Source organism: Schistocerca gregaria, chromosome 5, assembly GCF_023897955.1.
Source record: "Schistocerca gregaria isolate iqSchGreg1 chromosome 5, iqSchGreg1.2, whole genome shotgun sequence".
Taxonomy (NCBI): domain Eukaryota; kingdom Metazoa; phylum Arthropoda; class Insecta; order Orthoptera; family Acrididae; genus Schistocerca; species Schistocerca gregaria.
In genome coordinates, this window is record NC_064924.1 from 352841536 (window position 1) to 352868596 (window position 27061).

Genomic DNA, 27061 nt, shown 5'->3' on the forward strand with positions numbered 1-27061 from the left:
CATCCGTGCGTCGCTGCGGTCCGGTCCCAGGTCGACGAGCACGTGCACCTTCTGCCGACCACTGGCGACAACATCGATGTACTGTGGAGACCTCACGCCCCACGTGTTGAGCAATTCGGCGGTATGTCCACCCGGCCTCCCGCATGCCCACTATACGCCCTCGCTCAAAGTCCGTCAACTGCACATACGGTTCACGTCCACACTGTCGCGGCATGCTACCAGTGTTAAAGACTGTGATGGAGCTCCGTATGCCACAGCAAACTGGCTGACACTGACGGCGGCGGTGCACAGATGCTGCGCAGCTAGCGCCATTCGACGGCCAACACCACGGTTCCTGGTGTGTCCGCTGTGCCGTGCGTGTGATCATTGCTTGTACAGCCCTCTCGCAGTGTCCGGAGCAAGTATGGTGGGTCTGACACACTGGTGTCAATGTGTTCTTTTTTCCATTTCCAGGAGTGTATTTTCTTGATAGTTCAGGGTGTATACGATCCGGGACAACTGGGAGATCCGGGAAAAACCCGGGAATTTTTCCATCCAGGAGAAAACCGGGAAAAACCCAGTTATTGTTTAGAATTCCGGGAATTTTTCATTGTTTTAGTTTTCAGTTAAAACAAAACATGAGCGGGAGGGAAAGAAGTGAAAATAAAACCTGAAGTTGCAAAGGAACAACAGCAAAACAATGCCCATACAAGCGTCTGCCAACAGTAAAGTGTGTCAAAGGCTTTAGGAACACTATGCAATGCTTTATAACAATAAACTGCCTCCGATGAGCGTGACGTGACAACTGTTCAGATTTGTTTGAACAGTTGCAGGCGGGCTCTTGCGCATGCGCAGTTGAGCCGTGTATGAGTATTACCTTCTCCCACTTCTGGTTACAGAACTGTGGCTGGGCGCCACTACTTAATATTGCTCCTATTCAGAAATATCGCGCTTCCGGGGTTGATGTACTGAACAGATCGAGTTGTGCTCAGAGCTATTTGAGTCAGTCTGAGTTGTGGTGGGGAGGTGGGTCGCCTCCACGTGACCTGTGTTTACGTTCAGTGATTCTGTTGATTCCTCTTTGTTTATTGATCTCACGCTAAATGATAAGAAAATGGATTTTTGCAGCCGGGAGCTATCAAATGAATTAAAATACGTTCGCATAATTACGGCAGTCTAAAATATGTTTATAGTTTCTGATTTTATTTCCACCTTTGTCAGTCAAGCATTAATCACCTTACAGAACAATGAAGTTATTTTTGTTGGTTTGCTAAAGAGATTTGTCTTTTATTAATCGTTTCTACTGACACAATCAATTAATTTGAAATGAAGTGTTAATTTCACACTACTGGCTAGTTTCAACTGTTCCCTGCATTTCAAGTGCACGTATGGCATTATGCTATGATAAAGAAACAAACATGAGTACTCGTACCCCAAGAAAATTTACATACGGGTGTGCATTTTAAGCCGATTTATGCACTTTAGTATGGTTTGCGAAATCCCACACTCTTGAAGTATCCTTTGCTGTCTTGTTTCTTTTTATGGCAGAATGTAAGATCTTTTAATGTTTTACACGTATGAACATATGGGCTTTCTGCGTCATCGTAGCTGCGCAAGCGTGGTGACGCCAATTATCTGGCGCTTTCTTACAACTGCTGAAACGAATCTATTTCTAACAGGTCGCGGGACAATATTGTGAATTGTGATTTGAAAAGCGTTACATTAAAAGCAAATTTCCTTTTACGCAAGATGAATTATGTGCAAGAATGTACGATATTTCTTAAATCACAAAGCGTTTGACTCTCATTTAAAAATCATCTCTTTGAGGATGTCCATTTAGAAATATTTCGAGCCCAGAAGATGAGACATTTGCGTCATTATTAAAAATTTTACTATCACATATGTGTGTGTATCTTAAAGTGCAACATGCACAAAAAAGATAAACATTATGTGTGGAAGCTTAGCTTCTCTTCCAACTTATTAATCTTAGAGACCAATATTATATGTGAATGCTATGTATATTAATTTAAGCCATTAACTTTTCTTAAGAGTGATCTTGCTATTGGCTGACTACATTACGTGCCCTACTGCTGTCATCAGCTGGCGAGATCACGTGAATGAGCTATTACACTTACAAATGCGCATCGCAAACTCAATTTCAATGCTTCGGAAATTGACATGTGATATTTGGTGGAATTCAAATTTATACCTTCGTAATATGAAAATATGCAGCGTACATCTTTCTGCACATCAAAGGTCTTTCAAAACGTGTTTTTCCCCCTGAGTTTCATTTTCTAAAGTGCTGGGAAATTCTACTCCAGTATATAAAACTGTAAACTTTCAAAGGATTGGTGAGTTTTACAGTGCTGAGGAAGAGTATACTGTCACTTAACATGGAAAAAGTGTATTTTCATCCGGGAGAAAGTCTATTTTTAACCGGGAAATCCGGGAAAAATCCTGGTTTTTTTTTTTTTCCCTTGACCACATATACACCCTATAGTTGTATGCTCCTGTCCATTAATATTAAAAACAGGAGTGGTGATAGGGCACTTCCTTGTAGGACACCTCTCTTTGTTTCAAACCATACTGATTGTCCGTTGCCTATCTGGACACAGCTGTAATACTTTTGGTATAGCATCTTGACTTTATCGATTAGGTACTTTGGCACCTTTAGGTATTCCAAACGTTCCCATAACCTGTTTTGGTGAACGTTGCTGTATGGTTCTTCAATGTCCACAAATACAATCACAAGATTTCTTCCTTAGTCCCAGTACTTTTCTGTCAGCATTCTTGCTGCAAAAATAAGATCCATAGTAACTCAGTCTTTCCTGAATCCAAGCTGATTTTCCTCAAGTAAAAGTTCTTCTATCTTCATAATTCTCATTTCTATGATCTGTAACTGCTTCAGGGTGTGTGACAGCGGTGTGATGCCTCCATAATTTCCACATTTTCGTCAATTGCCCCTTTTGAACAAAGAGATGATGACTTCTTTAGTCCAATGTTCTGGGATTTTGTCAAGTCAAACTTGTCACAATATGTAAAAACGCTGAGGTGCATATGATATTTCTTAGGTTAGTTTCAATAAAAAAATTTAAAAAACCCTCTTATATCTCTTATATACATATTTGTCTCATTATTGCTTTGAAGAGGTGCAGAAGTCAGATTTTATATAACACTCATGTTATTTAATATTTTTAATAATATATAGGGATTAGTTGTTCGACTAAGAAATTTTTCAATTTGCTGAAAGAAATTGGCCACATATAAATTCTTTAGGTTCTTTCTAAAGTGAGAATTATTGGTAGGTGACTTCTTATGGCTGGTGGCAAGTTATTGAAAATGTAATTTCTTGAATAGCGGGTATCTTACAGGCACAATGTGAGTGAGTAAACCTTTGTGGAGATTCTTATTTCATTATTGATTCCATGACCTGAGCTGAGATATACAAGGTGTGTTCAAAAAGAAACCGAGCTTTTACTGTATCAATTTTATTGCTTATTGTGCATTTTATTAACTCTTCCCTTCAAAATTGTACCCTATACTGGAAATACTGTGTTACCATCATTTCTTCCAGTATTGGAATGCCTCCTGGGATGGCGCACAGTTTCTCATAGCATTGTCCTGTATCTCATCTGTAATTTTGGGAGCGATGTCCTTTCAATGTATTTTTCAGTTTGGGAAACACAAAAATGTTTGTTGGGGCTAGATCCAGGGAATAGGGTGGACAGGACAAAACGGAAATGTGATATTTTGATAGAGAGCTGCAAACAAGGAATGACACATGAACTGGCACATTGCCATGATGCAAGATCCTACTCTGGTTTTCCCGCAATTCAGGCTTCTTCCTGTGCACAGCATCTCTCATGCGCACTAGGATTCTCTGATAGACTTTTTTCTTTACGATCTGACCACATAGCACAAATTCATGTTGGATAATGCCTTTGTCATCAAAAAACACAACCAACATCATCTTGGTCTTTGACTGACTCGTGTGCTTTTCTTGGATGAGGTGACCTTTTTCCCACCCACTGCGACAACTGCGTCATCATTTCAGCATCATAGCCATACTTCCATGTCTCATCACCTGCTATGAAGTTCTTAAGAAAGTCTTCATTGTCTTTAACAGTGGCAAGCAGTTTGTTAAACATTTCATGATGGGTCTGTTTCTGATTTTCGGTCAACAAACACACTATGAATTTTTCACTGACGTGACGCATCTCGTAAATGTTTATGCCACTTGTAGCACTGTGTGTGACTCATATATTCCTCCCCATATGCTTGGCTAAGCATTGGAAATGTCGTTGAATTTCACACAAACATGTTGTTCTTCAATCCCCTTGATTGCAATAATCTGACGAGCAGGCTGTACGCATGCTTACTTCAGCAGCTGTGGTTTGCTTGCTGTCTTTAAGGAATGTTCATGGATTCACACCATAAATCATTCATATTATGTGCGTCTGGACTCAGAAAATTTTAGCTTGGCTTGATGAGTTACCCCAGAAAATGGGCCCATATGACTTAACAGAATCAAAGAAATCATAGTATACAAGCTTTTTTATTTAAGTATCACATATTTCTGACATTATCCACTGTGCAAATAAAAGTTTGTTTAGGCACTTCGGCAGTTCTGTGGTAGGCTCCTCCCAACTGAATTCATTATCAAGGTGCAATCCCCAGAATTTAATATAGTCAGCTTCTTCTGTCTGGACATTGTCATATTTTAGGCATATGCTCGAGGAAAATCTCTTTTAATTTGAACTGCATATAGTGTGTGTTTTCAAAATGTAGTGGCACAAATTGGCTAGGAACCATATAAATATAACCTTGACATTTTCAATAATCAGCTTTTCTAAAACTATACTAGATTCCTTATTTATTGCAGTATTTTTATATCTGCAAACAAAACTAACTTTATATGTGCCAATGTTACTGGTTAAAGGTCCTTAATACAGACAATAAAAAGGAAGGGCCCTGAATAGAAAATATGGGATACCAGATGCAATTAATTCCCAATTGGATGATGACTAACAACATAATATAGAACTCTTTCCTGCTGACACTCTCTGTTTCCTGTCAGAGAGATATGATTTGTTTCATTACCTTCTAAAGTACCTGTTGTTTGGCTGAAGACATCTTGTATGAGTGCTGCCTGATAGAGAGATGATCTCTGGTGTCAATATAGTGTTTCACACTGAGTCGGCTTGTTTCCTTGCACCATTTCAGACTAGAGTACCCCAAAAATTAATTCAAAATAGTGAATGTTCACCAACACTGCTCCTTTGTCCAGCCAGGACAAATTTATCACTGAATAGTAAATTTTTCTGGTGGTTAAATGATAATGGTAGTGAAGCGAGATTCTTCATTAATGGCACTGACTTTACCTTCCTGGATCAGTTTGGCCAAGCTTCAGCATCTAGATCTAAATATATACTCTGCAAACCACAGTAAGATGCAGGGCAGAGGGTGCATCCCATTGTACCAGTTATTAGAATTTCTTCCTGTTCCATTCACCTATGGAGCACAGGAAGGATGATTGTTTGAATGCCTCTGTGTGTGCAGTAATTGTCCTAATCTTATCCTCATGACCTGTATGTGACTGATACATAGGGGTTGTGGTATATTCTTGGAGTAATAATTTGAAGCTGATTCTTGAAAGTTTGATAATAGTCTTTCTTGGGATAGTTTATGTCTGCCTTTAAGATTCTTCCAGTTCAGTTCCTTCAGTATCTCTGTGAGACTCTCCCATGGATTAAAGAAACTTTTGACCATTCATGCATCCCTTCTCTGTAAACATTCAGTATCCCCTGTTAGTTATATTTGGTATGGGTCCCACACACCTCAGCAATTTTCTAGAACTGGTCACACAAGTGATTTATAAACAGTCTCCTTTGTAGATTTATTGCACTTCCCCAATATTCTACCAATAAACCAAAGTCTACGACCTGCTTTGCACATGACTGAACCTGTGTGATCCTTCCATTTCATATCCCTACAAAGCGTTACACCCAGGTATTTGTACAAGTTGCCAATTACAACTCTGACTCATTGATGTTATAGTCAAAGGATATTATGTGTTTTCATTTTGTGAAGTGCAAAATTTTACATTTCTGAACATTTAAAGCAAGTTGCCAGTCTCTGTACCAATTTGAAATCTTATCAAGCTCTGATGGGATGTTTATGCAGCTTCTCTCAGATACTACTTCATGATAGATAATGGCATCATCTTCAAAAAGCCTAATTTTACTGTTAATGTTGTCGGCAAGTCATTAATATACAACATGAACAGCAAGGGTCCCAACGCACTTACATGGGGAAAACCTGAATTCACATCTACATCTGACGATGACTCTCCATCCAAGATGACATGCTGTGTCCTTCCTACCAAAACGTCCTCATTCCAGTCACAAATTTCACTTGTTACCCTATGCTCTTGTACTTTTGACAGTAAGCGTAGGTGCAGCACTGAGTCAATTGGTTTTTGGAAGTCAAGAAATATAGCATGTACCTGATTGCCTTGATTCAAAGCTTTCAGTATGTCAGTATGTCATGTTTAAAATGTTTTGCTTCTGTTCATCAGATATATGGTTTACTGCATTATCTCTTGTTCTTATTTTCACCCCTACCCAACTCTCTTCATTTTGACTATCTGCTTTTGACATAGCAACATTTCTTTGAGTGGCTCCAGTAATCAAGGCATATAAACCCACAAATTTAATTTTTAAATTTGTTTTAATGAAAAAGTTATCCATGTTTCCACGAAAAGTGACTATAAAATATCTTCTTTCTGTTTCTTGACCTTGTGCACACTTTCGTTCATATATATCTTTAATTCAGCCAGTGAAAATAATTAAAGTAAAGTAAATTAACTGTGAAGCCGTTAATACAGCAGACTACATTTGTATAATTTTCCTTAGCAAATAAATTATTATACAAGAAGTTGCGACAAAATGGAATGGGTTGATAGTGTGTGGATCCCAGCTAAGTGCCACACTACAAGATGTAGAGGTTGTTTCTTTTATGCACAATGAGAGAGAGAGAGAGAGAGAGAGAGAGAGAGAGAGAGAGAGAGAGAGAGAGCAACAGGACTGCAGCTTCCCTAAGCAGGTTACAAATAATAATCATAATTAGTCGGGAATTGCTTGGTAATGCAAATGGCCGTGAAAACCTCTTTGAAAACTTTGATCTTATGTGAAGTTTATTGTCAACAATCAACCACAATTAGAAAACAACAGTAACATTTATAAATTTATTACCAGAAAGACAAACGACTTAGAGCATCTATCAGATAGGCTCATTGTGGCACAGAATGTTGTAATGAAATTTGTTCTATAGAAGAATTTCTAAATGTGGAATGGTATTGTGTGTGTTGTGTGTGTGTGTGTGTGTGTGTGTGTGTGTGTGTGTGTGTGTGTGTGTGTGTGTGTGTGTGTGTGTGTGTTTGAGTGCGCGTGCACTCAACACCATATTTTTCACTGCAAATGTGTACTATTATTGTGAAACTGATCCTTTCCGTCTCATAGCAAGGTACCTCAATTGTGATCCATGAAACATGAAAATGATTAAACTACACTGGAGATACTTTATGGTTGAATGCTCTTCTCACCTAAAGAAAATGTCAATGATTTAGTCAAATGTTAAGGTAGTGATGAGTGTGTTCTACGAGGGAAAAATTTTTACTTCTTGAAACAGCTATGCACATAATGAAATTAGCTCTTGGGAGCTACATATTTAATTATAAGTAAAATATTTGAAAGTATGTGACAATTTCTCATTCATTTAATCTGTTCTGTCACAATTCCTGCAGTAGGGATGTTCTTCGCATTGATGATAATTATGATTGTGACTGTGCATTTTATCATTTACTTTCATGTCTGTGCATCTAAAAAGGTACTTTTCATCCATTTGCAGTTTCTATAAGGAGGTAGAGCTACTGGAAAATGAAGCAAAATATTTCATTGATGAATGCTTCAAGATTCTGAGGTGAGATGTTAAAATTATTTTATTTTCATTTTGAATGAAACAAGAGATTGATGTTTATATCGTTAACTAAGCATGACTAAGGTCAAACAATTTTACCCGAAAATTGGCAATGGGTAGTGATTTAAGAGTAATAAGTTATTGAAATTGAATGTGGCACATTTAAATGAAGCATAAATTCTTAACTGAGAAATATTGATAATTTGTAACAAAGTAGCTGTTTGTGCTCTAAAGAAGACCAAAACTTCATAATGATAACTACTGTGTTCCATTTTTTCCTTTGTTAACTATCTACACTTATACATCTCTACTAGCAGCGGTAGTCCAGAAGTTTTAGTTGCTCCTAAAAATAAAGTACAACTGCAACTATGAACTTATTGATAGTGTAAGTCCTTCTTTGCGTATTCACCCTTCAATGCAATACATTTTTCCTGACTTGGGGGACATCTTGGTTGTAGGAGCTGCATTTTTTTTGCTTTTTGGTAAAGCTCTCACTTTTTTGAAAATACATTTTTTTATGGTGCTGGAAATGCTTGCCATATAATGGCTTCTTCATCTGAGGAAAAACAGTGGAGTCAGTGGGTCCCTTGTTAGTAGATTATGGTGGGAGGAGGCAATGTTTGGTAGCCCAAAGAAACAGTACATGTGAATGTGTCCTGCACAGAATGATCTGGGAAAGCATTCCATGACACATTGTCTTGGCAGCCCCCAATAACCTTATCAAGTATAGGTAGTAGCCTAATGTGGCTGTTTGCCCCTTACAAGCATAACCTGTTAGCATTGCACCATGGCAGTCCCAAAAAACAGTGTCACCTGGCCCGATGATGGTTGGGTCTCCACCATTTTTGCTGGTGGTGAACCCACATACCACTGCTTGCTGTGTCCCCCTCATCTCATGGTCATAGTGGTACACTCAGCACATGTCTATTGGGATTAGGTGACTAAAGAAGTACCTTGGATTGGCCTGATATGAGTGCAACATTCACTCTGTGTCCCCAGACTGATGGACTGTTTGAGTGGGTGTGTATGTCATGTAATCCAGCAGTTGGCAACTTTTGTCACAATCAAAATATTGTGCAAGATGCTGAAAACAGAGTCATGGTTGATTATGTCTTTCTTTGAGTACCAGGACTTCCACTTCTGTTGTTCTTCACAATTATTCACTGAGAGATCACCTGCCACATTGTCATTTATTATTCAGGCTTGTTACACAATACTGGAAATATATGTACCATTTAATCACTGTGCTATATGACAGTGAATTGTTGCTGTACATTTCCACCAACTAAGTTTGGATAATGCAGCATTAATCCTCTTCAAAGGTAGAAAATTAATTGCAGCACTAACTGCACTTTATCAGTGGGCTATGACATTTTATTTTAGTTCCTCTACTGGCATGCTATGGTTCTGTGGCATGGGAATGTCTAAAGGTGATGATTAAAACTTTATGTCATATATGATTAGTACTTTGTTCATTCCCGTGAGTCCACTTTGCACTCTCGTATATATGTTTACTTGTGGCTCCCTTCTGATCTGTAAATTATTGCCATGGATACGTAATTTATATGAACACCTTGTCCGTGAATAGTGGTACGCTACAAGGTTGTTTTGAGAAACTGCACAGTAAAAAGTTTCAATAAAATCTAATAATGAAGAGGTGTCATTAATGTGGAACAAAGCAGATAATACATTAACAAATAGCAGCCTCCACTGGATACTTCTGTAAAGTATGCTAACAACAAATTATGACTAATACTAATTTACTCACACTGATGATTATGAGACAATATTATGAAAAGGATAGTTGGTACTCACCATGTAGTGGAGATGTTGAGTCACTAATAGGTAAGACAAAAAGACTGTCACATTTGTTGTGCGTACTTGTGACTCTGCATCTCTGCTATATGGTGAATAGCAACTATCCTTTTCATAATATTGCTACATTCCACCCTGGATTTTTCATTGTTTGATGATTATGAGAATTACTCCTAGATCACCTTTATATATGAACAGTGGTAGTAAAACTGCTAATTTGCAAAAAGCTACTGCTGCTTCTCATAGGCTACTATCTAATACTTTGAACAAAGCATTTTAAAAATGTAAAAGTCATATGCCACTGTTGGCTGGAATATTCCACAGGGGGATAGGGGTTCCGTGCACATGTGCCCATTTCCTTGCAGGTATGTAAGAGTTGCGTCATATGTGTATTTGTAGAGTGCAGGTTCATGTAATGGATGTGTGTGTGTGTGTGTGTGTGTGTGTGTGTGTGTGTGTGTGTGTGTGTTTGTTTGCAATGTAGGGTAATGTTTGTATTGTACGTGGATGATGGAATAGCATCTTGAATAGCATCAAGTGCACCACTGAGCTTGATGTCCCCATCCAGCATATGGATCACTATCAACAGAGTGACATAACTTCACTTCCTGACTGTGGAGAGGAAGGAAATTCAATCCATAACTTTGGAACAAAGCCTGGCGATCAGGAACTTTATGCTACTGTCTCTCCTTCCCTTGCAGGTCAGTACTGCCAGTGTAAATGTCATCCACCATGAGGATTCAGGCTATCTTATTTATTTATTTTTATTTTTTTTATTTTTTATTTTATTTATTTTTATTTATTTCGTATCCCATTAATCCGTATTGTGATAAATCACAAGGATGTGGAATGAGTCATGATTACATACAACAGATATAATACACATATATAAAATGACAAAAATGTACCATAAGATTATGAATAAGTTTGTAGGTTAAAATCAAATCAAAGGTATAGCTCAAGTAATATAAAACAATACCTAAAAAGGAAATATAGTACATTTTCCAAATTAAACAGTTAATGTGATCTATAGCAAACAAATTTTTATCAGTATAAAAAATCATTGCTTTATCTGTAGATACTCATCAAGAGAATAGAAGGAATTTACCATTAGGTATTCTCTCAATTTACATTTAAAAGTAGGTAAGACATTAATGTGATCTTTAATACCTGATGGAAGGGAGTTGAAAATTTTTGTGGCTGAATAATGAACACCTTTCTGAACAAGACTTAAATGTTTCAGATCCCTGTGTAGATCATTTTTAGACCTAGTATTATGATCATGACATTCACTATTAGTTTTAAAAAGAGATAGGTTGTTAGAAACAAAAATCATCAAAGAAAATATGAATTGAGAGGTAAGTGTTAATATTTGTAACTTATGAAACAGACTTCTGCAAGAATATCTTGGATGAACACCACTCATGATTCTAACAGCTCTCTTCTGTGCAGTAAATATTTTTTTGGCTGAAGGCTTGTTGCCCCAAAATATTATGCCATACGACATGATAGAATGAAAATAACCAAAGTAGGCAGCTTTAGTAGCGTCCTCATCACCAATGGGGGTGATTACACGCAGAGCATAAGTTGCCACACTGAGCCTTCTATGTAGGTCTAAGATATGCTCAGACCAGTTCAGCTTGCCATCAATTAGAATGCCCAAGAACTTAGATGATTCACAGTGTAGTATATTTTGGTTACCACAGTTTAAGTGGCACACTTCATTTTCTTGTTGAGATGTGTGAAATTGCATATACTGAGTTTTCTGAATGTTTAGAGTTAGTCCGTTGCACTTAAACCAGTGTAGGATGTCAACGAGTACAGCATTACATTTATTTTCTAGGTCACTGTTAGTTCGACTTTCAAGCAGAATAGTGGTGTCATCGGCAAAAAGAGTAAATTTACACTCGGTGTCTGTGCAAAGTTGGAGATCATTGATGAAGATAAGGAAAAGCAAAGGTCCTAGGATGGACCCCTGAGGCACACCACACTTTAATGTGCCCCAATCAGAAGAAATGGGACTATCATTGGCACCATTAATTATCACCTTCTGTTTTCTGTTTTGCAGATATGATTCTATCCATCTACCAATGCTACCTCGCAAGCCATAAAAATTAGCCTTATGTAAGAGAATGTTGTGGTCCACACAGTCAAAGGCCTTAGACAAGTCACAAAAAATTCCAATAGGTGACATTTTATTATTTATTGACTCTAAAATTTCATTTGTGAGAGAAAAAATAGCCTGCTCAGTTGATCTACCTTTTTGGAAACCAAACTGGTTTCTGTTGAGTATGTTGTGGCTGTTAAGATGTTCTACAATTCTTGTATACATTAGTTTCTCTAATACTTTTGAGAAACTACTTAGTAGTGATATTGGACGGTAGTTAGATAAATTAGTTTTGTCACCCTTCTTGAAAAGTGGTTTCACAACGGCAAGCTTTAATCTCTCTGGGACAACACCTTGCTGGATAGACTCATTAAAAATGTGACACAGGACTTGACATATGTGGTCACTACAATGCTTCAGTATTTTTGGTGAAATGTTGTCAATACCAGTGGAATTTTTATTTTTTAAGGCCTTGGTATTTTTAACTTCAGTAATAGTAACTGGGGCAATACAAATTGGGTCATACGTGTTAGGGTTAGCTCTGTGTAATAAATGCGTAGCAGCATTTAAGGAACCGTTACAACCTACTTGTTCTGCTGCAGTTATGAAGTGATTGTTGAATATGTTGGAAACTGTTACAGGATTATGAATAACCTCACCCTTATAGCTTATCTCTGTGGTATTAACATTCTTGTTACTCTTGCCACACTCTCTCTTTATAACATTCCAAACTGCTTTTATTTTGTTCTCAGATTTATCAATTTCAGACTTAATATACAGGCTCTTGGATTTGTTTATCACCCTTTTTAAAATTTTACAATATAACTTATAATGAGACCTTTCAAGGGGATCATTTGATACTCTTAGTGAGGCATGTAACTCCCTCTTAGTCCTGCAAGAAATTTTTATACCTCCAGTAATCCATGGTTTACTGGAAGAAACCTCATTGTTCTTTCTGACAGTTTTTTTTTTGGGAAAGCCATTTCAAATACAGATATAAATTCATTTAAAAAAAGGTTAAATTTATCATTAACATCTGATGTGCTGTACACTGGCTCCCAATCTATCTGTGACAAATAGTCGTTAAAGGCAGACACAGTTTCAGTGTTTATACATCTATAGGACCTATAGGTGTGGGAGATTTTATTGCACAAACTGATGTTATTTACTTTCAGAAGTTGTCCATCGTGGTCAGACAGGCCATAAATTACTTTGCTCACACTAGCACTGTTGACTCTATTCTTGTCAATGAAAATATTATCTAGAAGGCTCTTGCAATTTTCTGTAACTCTAGTGGGCCAGGTAACCATCGCAGCCAAGTTGTAAGAATTCATTAAGTGGTCCAGGTCAGTTTTGAGGTTGTTATCAGTTAAGACGTTGACATTAAAGTCACCTACAATTATTAAATTTCTAGTTTTAGAGAACAATTTGGTCAAAAGAGATTCTAACTTATTCATAAAGATGCAAAACTTCCCTGCTGGAGCTCTGTAAATTGCAAGCACAGTAAGTAACATGTCCTTTGCAGAAATTTCAGTCCCGCAAACTTCAAAATGTTGATCTACACAATACTTACTTAGATCTAAAGATTTATAAATGATTTTACTGTCTATATAAATTACAGCACCACCTTTCTCCTTACTTGTTCTGCAGTAATGAGTAGCTAGATCATACCCATCAAGCTGCAGCCCATCAATTCCAACTGTTACATGATGCTCAGTAAGGCATAAAACATGAGGACGGTCAACAGTGTCCATGTCCCCTAAATTTACAGATAAAAACTCTAATTTACTTTTGAGACTTCTGATATTTTGATGAAGAATAATAAGATTCTTATAGCTACCTCTACTGTCCTTCTGCTGGTCTGCTTGTCCATTAACACCGTTTGTCCCCGTTGCACTCAAAACTGTGTTGGATACATTAAGTGCAACGTGGACAAACGGTGTTAATGGACAAGCAGACCAGCAGAAGGACAGTAGAGGTAGCTATAAGAATCTTATTATTCTTCATCAAAATATCAGAAGTCTCAAAAGTAAATTAGAGTTTTTATCTGTAAATTTAGGGGACATGGACACTGTTGACCGTCCTCATGTTTTATGCCTTACTGAGCATCATGTAACAGTTGGAATTGATGGGCTGCAGCTTGATGGGTATGATCTAGCTACTCATTACTGCAGAACAAGTAAGGAGAAAGGTGGTGCTGTAATTTATATAGACAGTAAAATCATTTATAAATTTTTAGATCTAAGTAAGTATTGTGTAGATCAACATTTTGAAGTTTGCGGGACTGAAATTTCTGCAAAGGACATGTTACTTACTGTGCTTGCAATTTACAGAGCTCCAGCAGGGAAGTTTTGCATCTTTATGAATAAGTTAGAATCTCTTTTGACCAAATTGTTCTCTAAAACTAACTCCAAGTTGAGCAGCTTCGAACAAGTGTGCATTAATGAGCTCGGCCACAAAGGCATGTGAACAAAGCATTTTGTAACTTGACACAGACCAAATTTCAGTACCATTATGTCTTTTTGTGTTGAGAAACTGAATATTTAATTTTATTTTTTAACTATTTGAATTGCTTATTTCCATACACATTATATCACCATGAGACCAATGCAAGTTCCATAGTTACCTTACCAGTTGGTTCCATAGTTACCTTACCAATTGTAACCACTAGAGAGAAATTCCAACAAATACAAAAGAACATAAGGATAAATCCCTCAGAATGAATTTCCACTCTGTATTATAGTGTGTATTGTTGTGAAATTTCCTGGCAGATTAAGACTGTGCTGGACCAGAACTCAAATTTTAGATCTGGAAGAGCTCTGCCGACAGAGCTACTCATATACAACTCAATGACATGCCCTCACAGTCCTATATTTGCTAGTACTTCTTCTCTTACCTAATGTGAATGTCGAGCTGAAAGGGCAGGTCTACATCTACATAAGTACCGTATTTACTCGAATCTAAGCCGCACCTGAAAAATGAGACTCGAAATAAAGGAAAAAAAATTCCCGAATCTAAGCCGCACCAGAAATTTGAGACTCTAAATTCAAGGGGAGAGTAAAGTTTTAGGCCGCACCTCCAAATCGAAACAAAGTTGGTCCATTGTAATATGAGACACAATTTAGATCGAATGAATGACGACACAGCTACAGTAGTTTGGTTCGAGTCGTAGGCTTAGCAGTTAAGCTTTACCAGGTAGCCATTGCCATGCGTCAGGCGCTCCGCCCGTATTTATACGGGTACCCTTCCTTTTTCACGTGCTTCATCTGGTTTGAATCGATTGCTTATTTTGCTTTGATCTGATAAGTGCTGTTTTCTTTGTTATAGGTGTTTACGTCACTCTAAGCTGAAAATGCGTTACTGTACTGTGTCACGCATTGTTTGTTGCATTCTGATAGTGCGTGTTTATGGCCTGTCGCCGCTCGCGGCATGGCTTGCTTTTGTGCGCGCTACCGCCGCTTACAATTCAGAAAAAAGAGAGAGTAATCGTCTCATTAGCGAAACAATGGCAAGAGACTGCTATTTGTTGTTACTTACACTGCTGCTTTCTTTGATAATGATAAACAAGAACCAAATAATAGACTGTGTATGATAGAACATGTTCTGAACGAGAGTTAGGCGAAAATGTTTCTCCGTTTGAAAATCTTTGCGGCCGCTTCTTTAATACACCAAATTCTGCACAGAAATTAGAGTCATCTTAGAATTAAAAATCTAGTCAGTTGCCGTGCTTCATTTCTGACTGTATCACTATTAGGCATAAGAATAATACGAATATAAACATGGCACGATACGTATATTCTTCCGCGTTTGCTTTTGTCTCACTCTAGTTTCGTAGTTTATTAGGCAGACAGGATTTAAATGAAATAGCAGCAAACGCGAAAGAATACATGGCAAAATGTTGATATTCGTATTATTCTTATGGTGAAGAGAATACTGCATGTGATTCACATTTCATCAGGTTCCTATTAGCAACCATCTCTTCTCACAGGTACGAAAAAATTCAGGAAGTAGAGTTGGATATATTGACAAACATCCCAAACAGTCTGGCATGTCGAATTTTCGTAGTACATCGAAATTCTGCTACATTCGAAGATGAACAATATGGAATTTGTATCTACTTCTTTGGATAATGTATGAAAATGCAGTGGTCGAAACTCGGGGCGGAAAAAAAAGCTCGTCTTCCATCTTTTTTTTATTTTAATTTTATTTACTGACGCGGAGGTTTTGGCGCCAGTATTTATCTTTGTGCCTACAAAGCATGCCTGTGTAGCGCTACATATATTCGACAGCAGAAGTTAGTTGTGGCGGCACCTACCAAATTTTTCAGAACTTCCACTTGCTTTGCACTCGATTGTAAGCCTCAGGCGGCATTTTGGATTACAAAAACCGGAAAAAAGTGCGGCTTAGATTCGAGTAAATACAAACCGCTCTATGGAACACTGCAGAGGATACTCAGTACCACTGCTGGACATCTCCCCTATTACATTCACAAGTAGAGAGGGAAAAAATGAGAGTCAGTATACGTCTATATGGGCTCTGATTTCTCATATCTTGTCTTTATGGTCCTTATGCAAAATGTATGTTGGTGGTAGTAAAATCATTTTGCTGTCAGTTCAGATGGAGGTTCTCTAAACTTTCCCAATAATGTTCTTTCAAAAGAACATTACATTCACCTCCATAGATTCACATTTGCGTTCCTGAAGCATTTCCATAATGCTTGTGTGTTGTTTGAAACTACTGGTAACAAATCTAGCAGCCCACCTCTGTATTGCTTTGATGTCTTCCTTTGATCTGACCTGATGAAGATTCCAAACACTCAAACAATTCTCAGGAATAGGTCTCTCTAACATCCTATATACAACTCCTTTACAGAAGAATTGAACTTTCCCAAAATTCACCCAATAAACTGAAGTCAACTTTCCCTTCCACAGTCCTCACATGCTCATTCCATTTTGTATTGTTTTGCAAGCTTACACCCAAATATTTAAATGATGTGTCTGTGTCAAGCAGGCTGCTTCTAGAATCTAATGGGTTTGTTTTTCATACTCATTTGCATTAACTTACATTTTTCTATGTTTAGAGCTAGCTGCCATTCATCACACCAACTAGAAATTTTGTCTAGGTCATCTTGTATCCTCCCACAGCCACTTGACTTTGACACCTAACTGTACACCACAACATCATCTGCAAACAATCACAGATTGCTGCCCACCCTGTCTGCCAAATCATTTATGTATATAGAGAACAACAGTAGTCCTTTCAAACTTCCTGGGGCACTCCTGATGATACCATTGTATCTGATGAACACTCACTGTTGAGAACAACATACTGGGTCATATTACTTAAGAAGTCTTCAAGACACTCATATATCTGGGAATATATTTTACACTCCTGCATCTTCGTTAGCAGTCTGCAGTGGGCTGCTGTGTTAGTTACTTTCCAGAAATCTAGAAATATGGTATCTGTGAATTGTCCTCCATCCATATCATGCAACAAAAGGCCAACCTGAGTTTTGTATGAGCGATTTATTAGATTTGAACTGAGAATATGTTCAAGGATTCTGCAGCAAACTGATGTTAGGGATATTGGTCTGTAATTTTGTGGGTCCGGTCTTTTACTCTTTTTAGATGCATGAGTCATCTGTGCTTCTTTCCGGTCACTTGGGACTTTGTGATGGGCAAGAGATTCATGATAAATGCAAGGTTAGTAAGGAGCCAATGCCATAGAGACTCTTTGTAAAACCGTAATTGGATGCCATCTAGACCTGATAATTTATTTGTTTCCAACTCTTTCATTGGTCATCCTTGCGTAGTTTCACCATTTTCCCACATAGGGCAATGGGCTGAGGTTTGAGACTCAATCCAGCACACAGTTTTAATCTTCAAGAAAAATTTATGGAGTTATCTGATTAGCCACATCAAAAAACTATTAGGTTATCAAGGAACAAAATTGAAGCAAGATTCTCATTATTAACCAGACTGAAATATAACTACCACAGCTGCATATTATTGGAGAATCCAAGACTGAAGTTAACTGAAATACTTTATATATGCTTTAAGTCTTCTTGTGTTGAGAAATCTAATCATTAATTTGATTTCTTACTATTTGAATTGTTTGTTTTCATACACATTATAATTCACCATCAAAGCAATGCAGGTTCAATAGTCACATTACCATGATAGCCACTGAAAAAGGACAGTCTAAACATTGTTATCAGCTGCTCTTTAAAATTGTTCAGACTTTCAATTTACAGTGTGCTTAATTTAAAACACAGACAAAAAAATTCATCCCCTGTTTCACCTCTGTAGGTGTTCAATTTCCAAAAACCAGTGAAACATGTATTTTTTATTTCTAACCAAGAAGCCAAATTCAGATTTTCATAGATTTAGTTTTAAAATGCTTTCATAATGAAACATTTCATCAAATGCCTCCTTCGGGATTGAATTTCCTAAAACACTGAAACACGTACTTTTTAGTTCTAATTGAGAAGTCAAATACTGATTTTCATAGGTCTAGCTTCAAACATACTTTAGTCATTCTTCAATAATGATTTATTTACAAAAAACTTCAATCCACTATTTTACTGCCATATTGGTTAAATTTCAAAAAAATGCTGAAACACTTAGTTCTTTATTTCTGATCAAGAAACCAAATAGTAATTTTCATAGATATAGCTTCAAAATCTCCTGATTTGCGCACATTTCATCCTCCATTTCACTTCCTTAGGGGTGGAATTTCGAAAAATCTGTTCATGAACGACATCAATAGTACATGATTGTCACCATCTGCAAATTTCAAGTTTCTGTCGTTAGTGGTTTGGGCTGGGCGATGATGAGTCATTGAGTGAGCCAGTCATTCAGGAAGGACATGGCCTTTTACATATAGAGATAAGGTCTAAATACTTCTTACAAAACTACAGAAAATCTTTCCTGATAAACAATAAGGAAACAGTATAAAGACAATTATTTAGTGATTTCCTTTTTGAATTGAAATTGCTTTTTATCATTTGTAATATATGAACATTTTTCAAGCTGACATAATTTAATATCACTCATCATTGTCAAACAAAGTATAGCTCCATTCTTGTTTGCAGGAAACTAATCATCCTTAAAGTGTGAGACAGAATTAGTGATCAGTACCTTCAGGAGACAAAATGTATAGCATCACCAACAGACACACACAATTTCTATCAGAAGTACTATGCTCCGATTAAAGTTAGTATGTGATTGACATTTCAGTGAATTGAGTGGTAGGGCCAGCCACCAGCCATTCTTATTTCTTTCCCAAGTACCTTGTGCTTGCTGTGTTACAGTTTTGTAGGTACATGTAGAGCCTTGCTTAGTATGGCTGGCTGCACACTGACGACACTGCTTCCTGCCACTGTAATATGTCAGTAACAAGATATTTTTTATTGGAGTGTATACACTTTACCACCTGAAGGTAAGTACAGGCAGTAATTCTCTCTTATAATTTAGCAGGTAAAATTATTACAGAGCAAAAGGGGTGATTTCAAAAGGAGCAACTTAAAACTATAAAAGAACTCTTTAAAAATGTAGTTACTAGGAAACAGTACCAACATTCAAGAACTAAATATCTGGATATGTTCCACAATCACCATACTTCAAGAAAGAAAATGGGAAACAATGTGCTTAACAGTGAAGAAAACTGTAAGCTACTGGGAGCATAAGTTTGGAAAGCTTTGAACAGTGAAAAACCAGACAAACAACTGGAATGCAATGATAATATTTCAAATGAAAATTCAAAACTATAACCATTGATATGATTAAAAGTTGCATAAAACAAAAGACAACAAAATCTCAGGTTAATATGGCTTCAAGCAGTAATTCTAAAAGCTAGTGGGATCTAGGTGTCAATTATAAAAGAAAAATTAGATAAGGTCTAATACAGTTCCAGGAAATGCTTAGAAAAGATAGTAATAATATTTGTTGCTTTTAAAAAGGCTTCTGATCTGATAGCCAGGGACTGCTTCCTCAGCACCTTGAAAGAGTTTGAAGCAGATGGGAAAACATTGGATACAACTAAACATTTTCTTAAAAATATAGTATCAAAAGCTAAATGTCATGGAACAACTTCTAGTCCCTTTCATATTATATCTGGAGTCAAACAAGGAGACAGTTTGTCAGCACTAGCATTAAATTGTGTGCTGTAAAATGTTATAAGAGAGTGGAAAATAGAGGAAGAAAAGCAAAAAAGTTAATAACTACATAAAACTGGATGGATCGAAACAAGAAATAAATTGTTTGGCCTTTACAGATCATTTACAGAACACAAAGAAAAGTGTAGAACATCTGAAGGAGACAGCTCAAAAAGGAGGTCTACAAACATCATCTGAAAAGACAGAGTACATGACCAATGAAAGTAACTCACTAAGTATTTTGTAAATCCCAAGTATGGCAACATCAAGAAAACAGACAACTTAAAATATCTGGGTGAAAATATAAAAAAAAAGTGAAAAAGAAGCAGTGGAAATCAGAACTGAAAAAAAAAATGAAAAGAGCAATTGTGAAAGTGAGAAATCTGTACAGTCAAATTGTTTTTTCTAAATATGTCATATTAAGGCGTTATAATACAGTTGTAAAACAAGATGTTGTCTATGGGTCAGAAACATTTCTTTTTATTTGGATGCATAAAGAGGTTTGAAAATTTGGAAAAAATAAAAAGAAGAAACTTGCAAAAATGTTAGGTCTAGTCAACAATAAAGATGGCAGTTGGATTTTGAGACCAAATAAGGAAATATACTCATTTTGCCCTAAAGTTGTGGGTGTGATCTGGAAAAGATGTGTTACACTATATGGACATCTAGAAATATCCTCACTTTCTCCAAAAACAGAAAAACAGACATAGAAAATGGACGAGGAGGCAACATTAAAAAGGACTTAGAAGAAATTTGAACAGGAGACCTTACACAACAGAAGTAAATTCAAAATAGAAGCCAAGAGATTCAGAGGTTCAGGAAGATAAAACAATCAGAGAAACAATTGGAGTTAAATAGTTGGATGAAAGGAAAATATCTGATTCTAAGAATATGAAAGAATATTGGTAAGGATGAAGCAAAAGAGAAATAAATAATCTTGAATGATCCTTAGTTGCTGCTGAAAAGGAGTTAGAATAAGAAAAGACACCGTCATTCTACCATTAGCATCACATCCGAATATTCATGATGACTCTCACTGTCAAACCTTCACGTCTTTTCCAAGTCTCATTCACAACACACTCACATTTTTTAGCAGTGTGTAAACATTGTGTGCTTTACAAAATATTCTTGTGTTTTAAAACATCATGCTACTTATTAGCCAGCCTTACACGCAGAGGCCACACATATTCCCAATTTAAGGATCCTCCTGAGCCAATATGGTGCAATCTGGTGTAGCATTGGGCACTCTGATTTTACTGTAGAAAATACTAAAGTACTCTATACATTTGTTAATTTGTTGAAGAGATGTAAATGGTCTCTGAAACAAAAATTTCAACAAAAGAAGTTCTTTTTTATTGTACAGTATACTAGATGGTTGTAATTAAATTGGTAGTGTTCTGAGTACTGCAGTGCAAGTTTGAATACATTGAGGGTTGCTGAAAGTTGGTAGGTATGTTCATTAAATGATGTTCCCATCGAGTATGCTGGGGGAAAAAAAAAGAAAAAAAAAGGAAAGGAAAATGGGAGGAACGATCAAACATATAATAACAGTGGTTCTGGATTACTTATCAGGGTTTCGTTTGCAAGTTACAAAATGTGTTCACTTATCATCTACCAACTCAGCACCATGGTACATCCATAACACAGCATGCTTGACAGCTCCTTGCAGTGTGTGTGATGTAATGAGAGTGATATATCGTCATGTGCAATCCTTCCAGTTCAAAAGTCCAGATACATCCTTGATAGACACAATCTTTCAGATAACCACACAACCAGAAGTCATAGGGATTTACATCAGTGGATGTGAAAGGCCCACTTCATAAATTGCCAAGAGATGATGTGGTCGTTACCGATGGATTCACAAAGCAAATCTTTCACCTGGCAAGTGACATATGATGTTGCCCCACCTTGCATGACACAGCTGCATTCTTGCAAAGCTGGAACTACATGTTGCGCAAGGAGTTCCTTATAACGTGCAGATGTTACTCTACACCTAACAGGCTTGTGAGGTGTCATCTCCTCAAAGAGAACTGGACCAAGAATGAATGAGTTTGTGTAACTGCAGCACACAATAACCTAAACTGAGTGCAGTATATGTATCTGCTCCACGTGCGGCGGAGTAGAACCCCATATGCAACAGTTCTGTGCATTCACAGCACCATGCAGGGTAAAATGTGCCTTGTCAGCCCAAAGAATATTCTCCGGAAAAGTGTTATCCAATTCCATGCATGCCAAAAAACAAAGCTCAAAGTAATGGCATTGTAGTTTATTCTTGAGGCTTCATTTGGTGCACATTCTGAATCTCATAGGGATATTGCATGCTGCAAAATCTTTTGAACTGTTGACCTGGGCAGAGAGAATTCCCTTGACATAGCTCAAGTATTGGTTGGAGAATGTGAGGCATGTGCTGCATAGTCGGCTATACACCATGTAATTCACCTGTTCCGTCAGACTTCTTGATCATATTTTTCAGCCCATTTAATGACATAGGGCCTCTTTATAGCTGTGCCTGCTGGCAATATTCCCTGAGTGTAGCACTGTTATTGCTGTCATTAAACAACTTTATCAGCAGTGCACAGTCTTTCTTCACAATAGTTATTGGGTTTCTTATAGAAAACTTCAACCAAAACCTTTACGCCAACAGTCACTTCACAAAAGAAATCAAAATGCATTGCCAAACAACAAACAGCATGCTGAAAAACAAGAACCATTTCACATTCTGACTGCTTACAGCACTGTATTTTCATCGTTTTTTTTTTTTTTTTTTTTTTTTTTCTCCCCCATACTCCACTAGTGCATTGATTAATGAACATACCTATGATATTTCAGCATCCTACAATGTGTGCAGCCTGCACTGCAGCACTTGCTACACTCTCTCTCTCTTTCCAAGCATTAATCCTGACTTGCAGGGTTTGCTGTTTTGTTACATCTCCGCCATTTCTCCCTGTCATTGACATCTTCTGGTCTTAAGCCAGCAACGTGCATGTCTCCCCTGACATTGTCAGTCCATCCCTTTGCCGGTCTTCCTCACGGTCTTGTTCCTACTGGGTTGATTCGGAGCACTGTTTTTGTGACTGAGTTGTCTTGCTTTCTCATGACGTGGCCGTAACAGCGGAGATGGGCTTCCCTCACTTTGTCGATGATTGGCGTGACATCAAATCTTTGCCAGACATCTGTATTTTTTACGTGTTCACATTGTGTCAGCCCCATGGACCATTGAAGCATCTTCATCTCCATAGTGTGTAACATTTGCTCCTGTTGTTTCATCATAGAGCGACACTCAGTCCCATACATTGTTGCTGAGTTTACCATGGTCTTATATACTTTTGCCTTTAGATACTGAGGCGTCTTTTTATCCCAGAGGACTCTAGTGACCTGTCTCCACTTTAGCAAAGCTGCATTCACCCTCATCCGAGTATCAAGAGTTGTGTCACAGCCTGAGGTGACGACAGACTGTAGGTACTTAAAATGCATGGTCTTTTGCAGGTCTTCTTTGCCGATACTTACGGTGCCTCTGGTTTGGGAGCCACATTCTAGGTACTCTGTCTTCTGGACATTGAGGTGCAGTTCATTTTCAGCCAGTCTGCCCTTCCACATTTGAACTTGGTGCTGGAGTTCAGGGCGGGCTTGGAACACTGTCAGTTTAATTACAACCACCCCCGTAAAAATGCTTTGGCAACCAACTCAAACATTTGAAACACTATATGAGATGAATGGTCTAGTACTATTTAATGATGTACTGTTTCTCAGTAGTCTAATGCACAACATATTTATGTACAGTGTCATAAATATCAGAGAGCTATTGACATTTCCAAAGAGTGCCTTTGAAATCATGGGTATTGTACGGACACACACATCCACAGCACATGTATTTTCATTAAATATATTACCACTGTTCAGAATACAAAATATGATGATGTTCTTTCAATCACCCACATATTGCCAAGGGCGTTTTGACTATGCTGCAGAAGTTGCACTGGGAAGCCTTTACACGTCCTCCATACAATCCTGATCTCCCGCCATGTGATTTCCATATTTTTGGAGCCATGAAGGAAGACACTCATGGCCATGGATTTACTTTGGAGGCAAAAGTAGATGCCTGGGTACAATCATTGTTCCTTAGGCAACTGCAAACATTTTTCATTGGAGGCCTTGACCACCTCATTCAGATAAATGTATTAACAGCTATGGCGATTACTTTTGAAATAGTAAAATGTTTACTTATTTTTTTCCATTTGTCTTGTTTTCATTTGATTGCCAGTTATATTTTGCACTATTAACTTTTACAAATAGGAAAAAAGACTCTTTAATAGCAACACCATGTACATTAACCATCTACTGAGATGCGTATAAAAATATCACATTCCTAAAAAGAGAACCTTTAGACAAAAAAAATTGCACATAAACCACTGTATCAGATTCTACAATAATATGTAACTGTGGAAGTTACATTTCAGTCTGAATAACCCAATAATGAGCATCCTGCTTCAGTTTTGTTACTAGATAACCTAATAATTTTTAGGTGTGGTGAATCAGATATGTTCTTAAATTTTCCTGAGAGATTGAAACTGTGTGCTGGACTGAAACTCAAACCTCAGTTCTTTGTCTTATGGAGGGAAGTGCTCTGCTGAATGGGCTATCCAAGGATGATTAATGAGTTGCCCTTTCAGACCAACATCCGCATTAGCTTAAGAGAAGACATACAGAAGTACAGGCAGATGTAGGGCTGTGAGGGAGTGTCATTGAGTCACATTTGAACAGCTCAGTTGGTAGAGCACTTCCCTGCAAAAAGCAAAGATCCCAATTTTTGTTTCTGGTCTAGCACACAGTTTTAATCTGCTAGGAAATTTCAAATCAATGCACACTCTGCTGTAGAGTGAAAATCCATTCTGGGAGATATGTCCTGATTTTCTTTTGTTTTTGTTGGAATTTCCAATTTTAGATGAGAGTTCGCTGAAGACCATTGAGAATACAGAACGTGTTTTTGAACTATAAAGAAGGAGGCAAATTCTGTATTGTTATTTTCACATTTTATTGTAAGTGTGTAAACCAGATTCGACTGAAAATACTTGTTACACTCAGCAACAAATGGCATAAAGAAGTAAATGTACTGGAAAGTGAGTGCAAGAATTCCTTGTATTTGTAGAAGCCTCCATGAGATGAACAGTTTTAATTTTAACAGTATTCTTACCAGTCACATTTGATACAAGAATGGTTCCTTTTTGTTTAATTGGAGAGATCTGGAAAACTGTTCTGTTAAACTACAGTAAACAAAAATACGTCAACACCATGGCCTCAGACAATACAGTGAGTGATACTTGTAAGTACTAAACATAGAGAACTGATCTTTATGATAATTTATTTACATGTTAATTGTATTTCAACTCATTATCCAGCAAAATCTCAGGAAATTACACCATATTTTATTTAATGAATAGTCATCTGTGTCCATTTGAGACATCATTCAATCATTTTCACTTGATTAAAATTACATAAGGTTAGTTTCTTTGAAGATAAGACTCAAACAGTTAATTGTAAGACTACTTGTAGCCCTGCTCCATCATCTTCTTACTATGAATTATATAGTTGAATATTATAGAGAATACACTCTGCTGAAGAGTAGAAGTGTCATCTTAGTTTTCATTCTCCTTTCATTATCAGTTGTAATAGACATTGGTGGTTGTGGTTTACAAACAACATACATTGTGTTTACTGTAGGTTGGCTGATTGGCTCCCTAGACCTGAATAGGTAGAAGTCAGAAGGCTTCAGTCAGTGATAATTTATTTTTGGTTGCAGCCAACATTACCGAAAGCTGCTGTGTTACTGTTCAGTTCTTCTCTCCATTTTGGACTGTTTTCTTGCTTTGTGATAAGTGTATGTAATTATTGGAGTTGTGATTGTTATTAAACATATCAATACATAATATGGTTTAAATTTTAGTTATAGACAACATTTGTGTGGTTTTATTTCTGTGCAATACTTCTGGTCTCAGGGAAACATGAAGTGCAGTTTGATGTGCCTGCACTGCAGGAGGCAGGTGGCACTTCAACCTGTGTCAGTCTGTGTGGAAACCGGGCTTGCTTCCTCCACTCCCTGCAACTCCCTCTGGCAGTCAGTCATCTTACAGCTAACACACTATACTTATGTTAAAAAGTTATATGTTTGTCTTTCATTCTGCCATCCTTGCAGCTGCATAATTGGGGATTTTTAGTTTAGTTTTCTTAAGTCAAAGCTAAAGGTAGAGACATTAAGAATTTCGAAATTTGTGGTGTCACCATTGGTGTTGTCATTAATTACATGAATAAACAATTTTTGCCTGCTAACAAATATTAATTGTGACCAAAACATTTTGAGACTTGTTGATAGACACACTGGAACCGTTTCATTCAAAAATTTATCAACAGCATAGTGTAAGTTTTCTTTTTACTTTTATTTGTCAGGCTGGAACTTTGGTACTCTTGTTCCTGCATCCTCACTAGCATTATAGGTTTGATTGTACTGCCCTGGGCTTTATTGTGTCACTTGGTACTGGTACAGTATTACTCAGTAGCAGTTGAAAGATATTCTGACATTAAATGAAACACCCAATACTCCTTGAGAACTGATTATTTGCCAAATTTTCACTGCACAGATCTTTTCTCTTAATGTATTTTGAACTTATTTTTTCTGTCTTTTATTACAATTTCTTCTACTGTAGATATTTGTATTAGGTAGCCATGTTGTTACTGATAGCTGCATCTTTGCCAGTTGCATAAAATGGATTGGGTGTTTTCATTGCATGAAAATGTATGATATGTAATTCTAAGCCCCTTATCTAATTATACATGCAAAATATACTTTGCATGATTTTGCACAAGTCCTTGTATCTTTGCCAATAGCACATGCATAGCTCTCCCTGCCAACATTCCACAGTCTAAAATGAACTGTTTAAATTTATGCATGTTTCATATGACTGTCTCTAAAGTACTTCACAGCTTACCTGTTGATGCAAATAGCTAGTAAAACAGCCTTGTTGTTGTTTGGGATC

At 37.2% G+C, this 27061-nt stretch overlaps 1 protein-coding gene across 1 annotated transcript in view; it reads left to right on the forward strand.

Annotated features, from left to right (window-relative positions):
• The window catches only part of LOC126273341 (dynein axonemal heavy chain 10), a 1458287-nt gene that overhangs the window by 229961 nt on the left and 1201265 nt on the right, over window positions 1–27061 (forward strand). The window contains exon 88 of the mRNA XM_049976887.1: window positions 7888–7959. Within this exon, the coding sequence (XP_049832844.1) occupies window positions 7888–7959 (72 nt within the window). The remainder of the gene's footprint in view (window positions 1–7887; window positions 7960–27061) is intronic.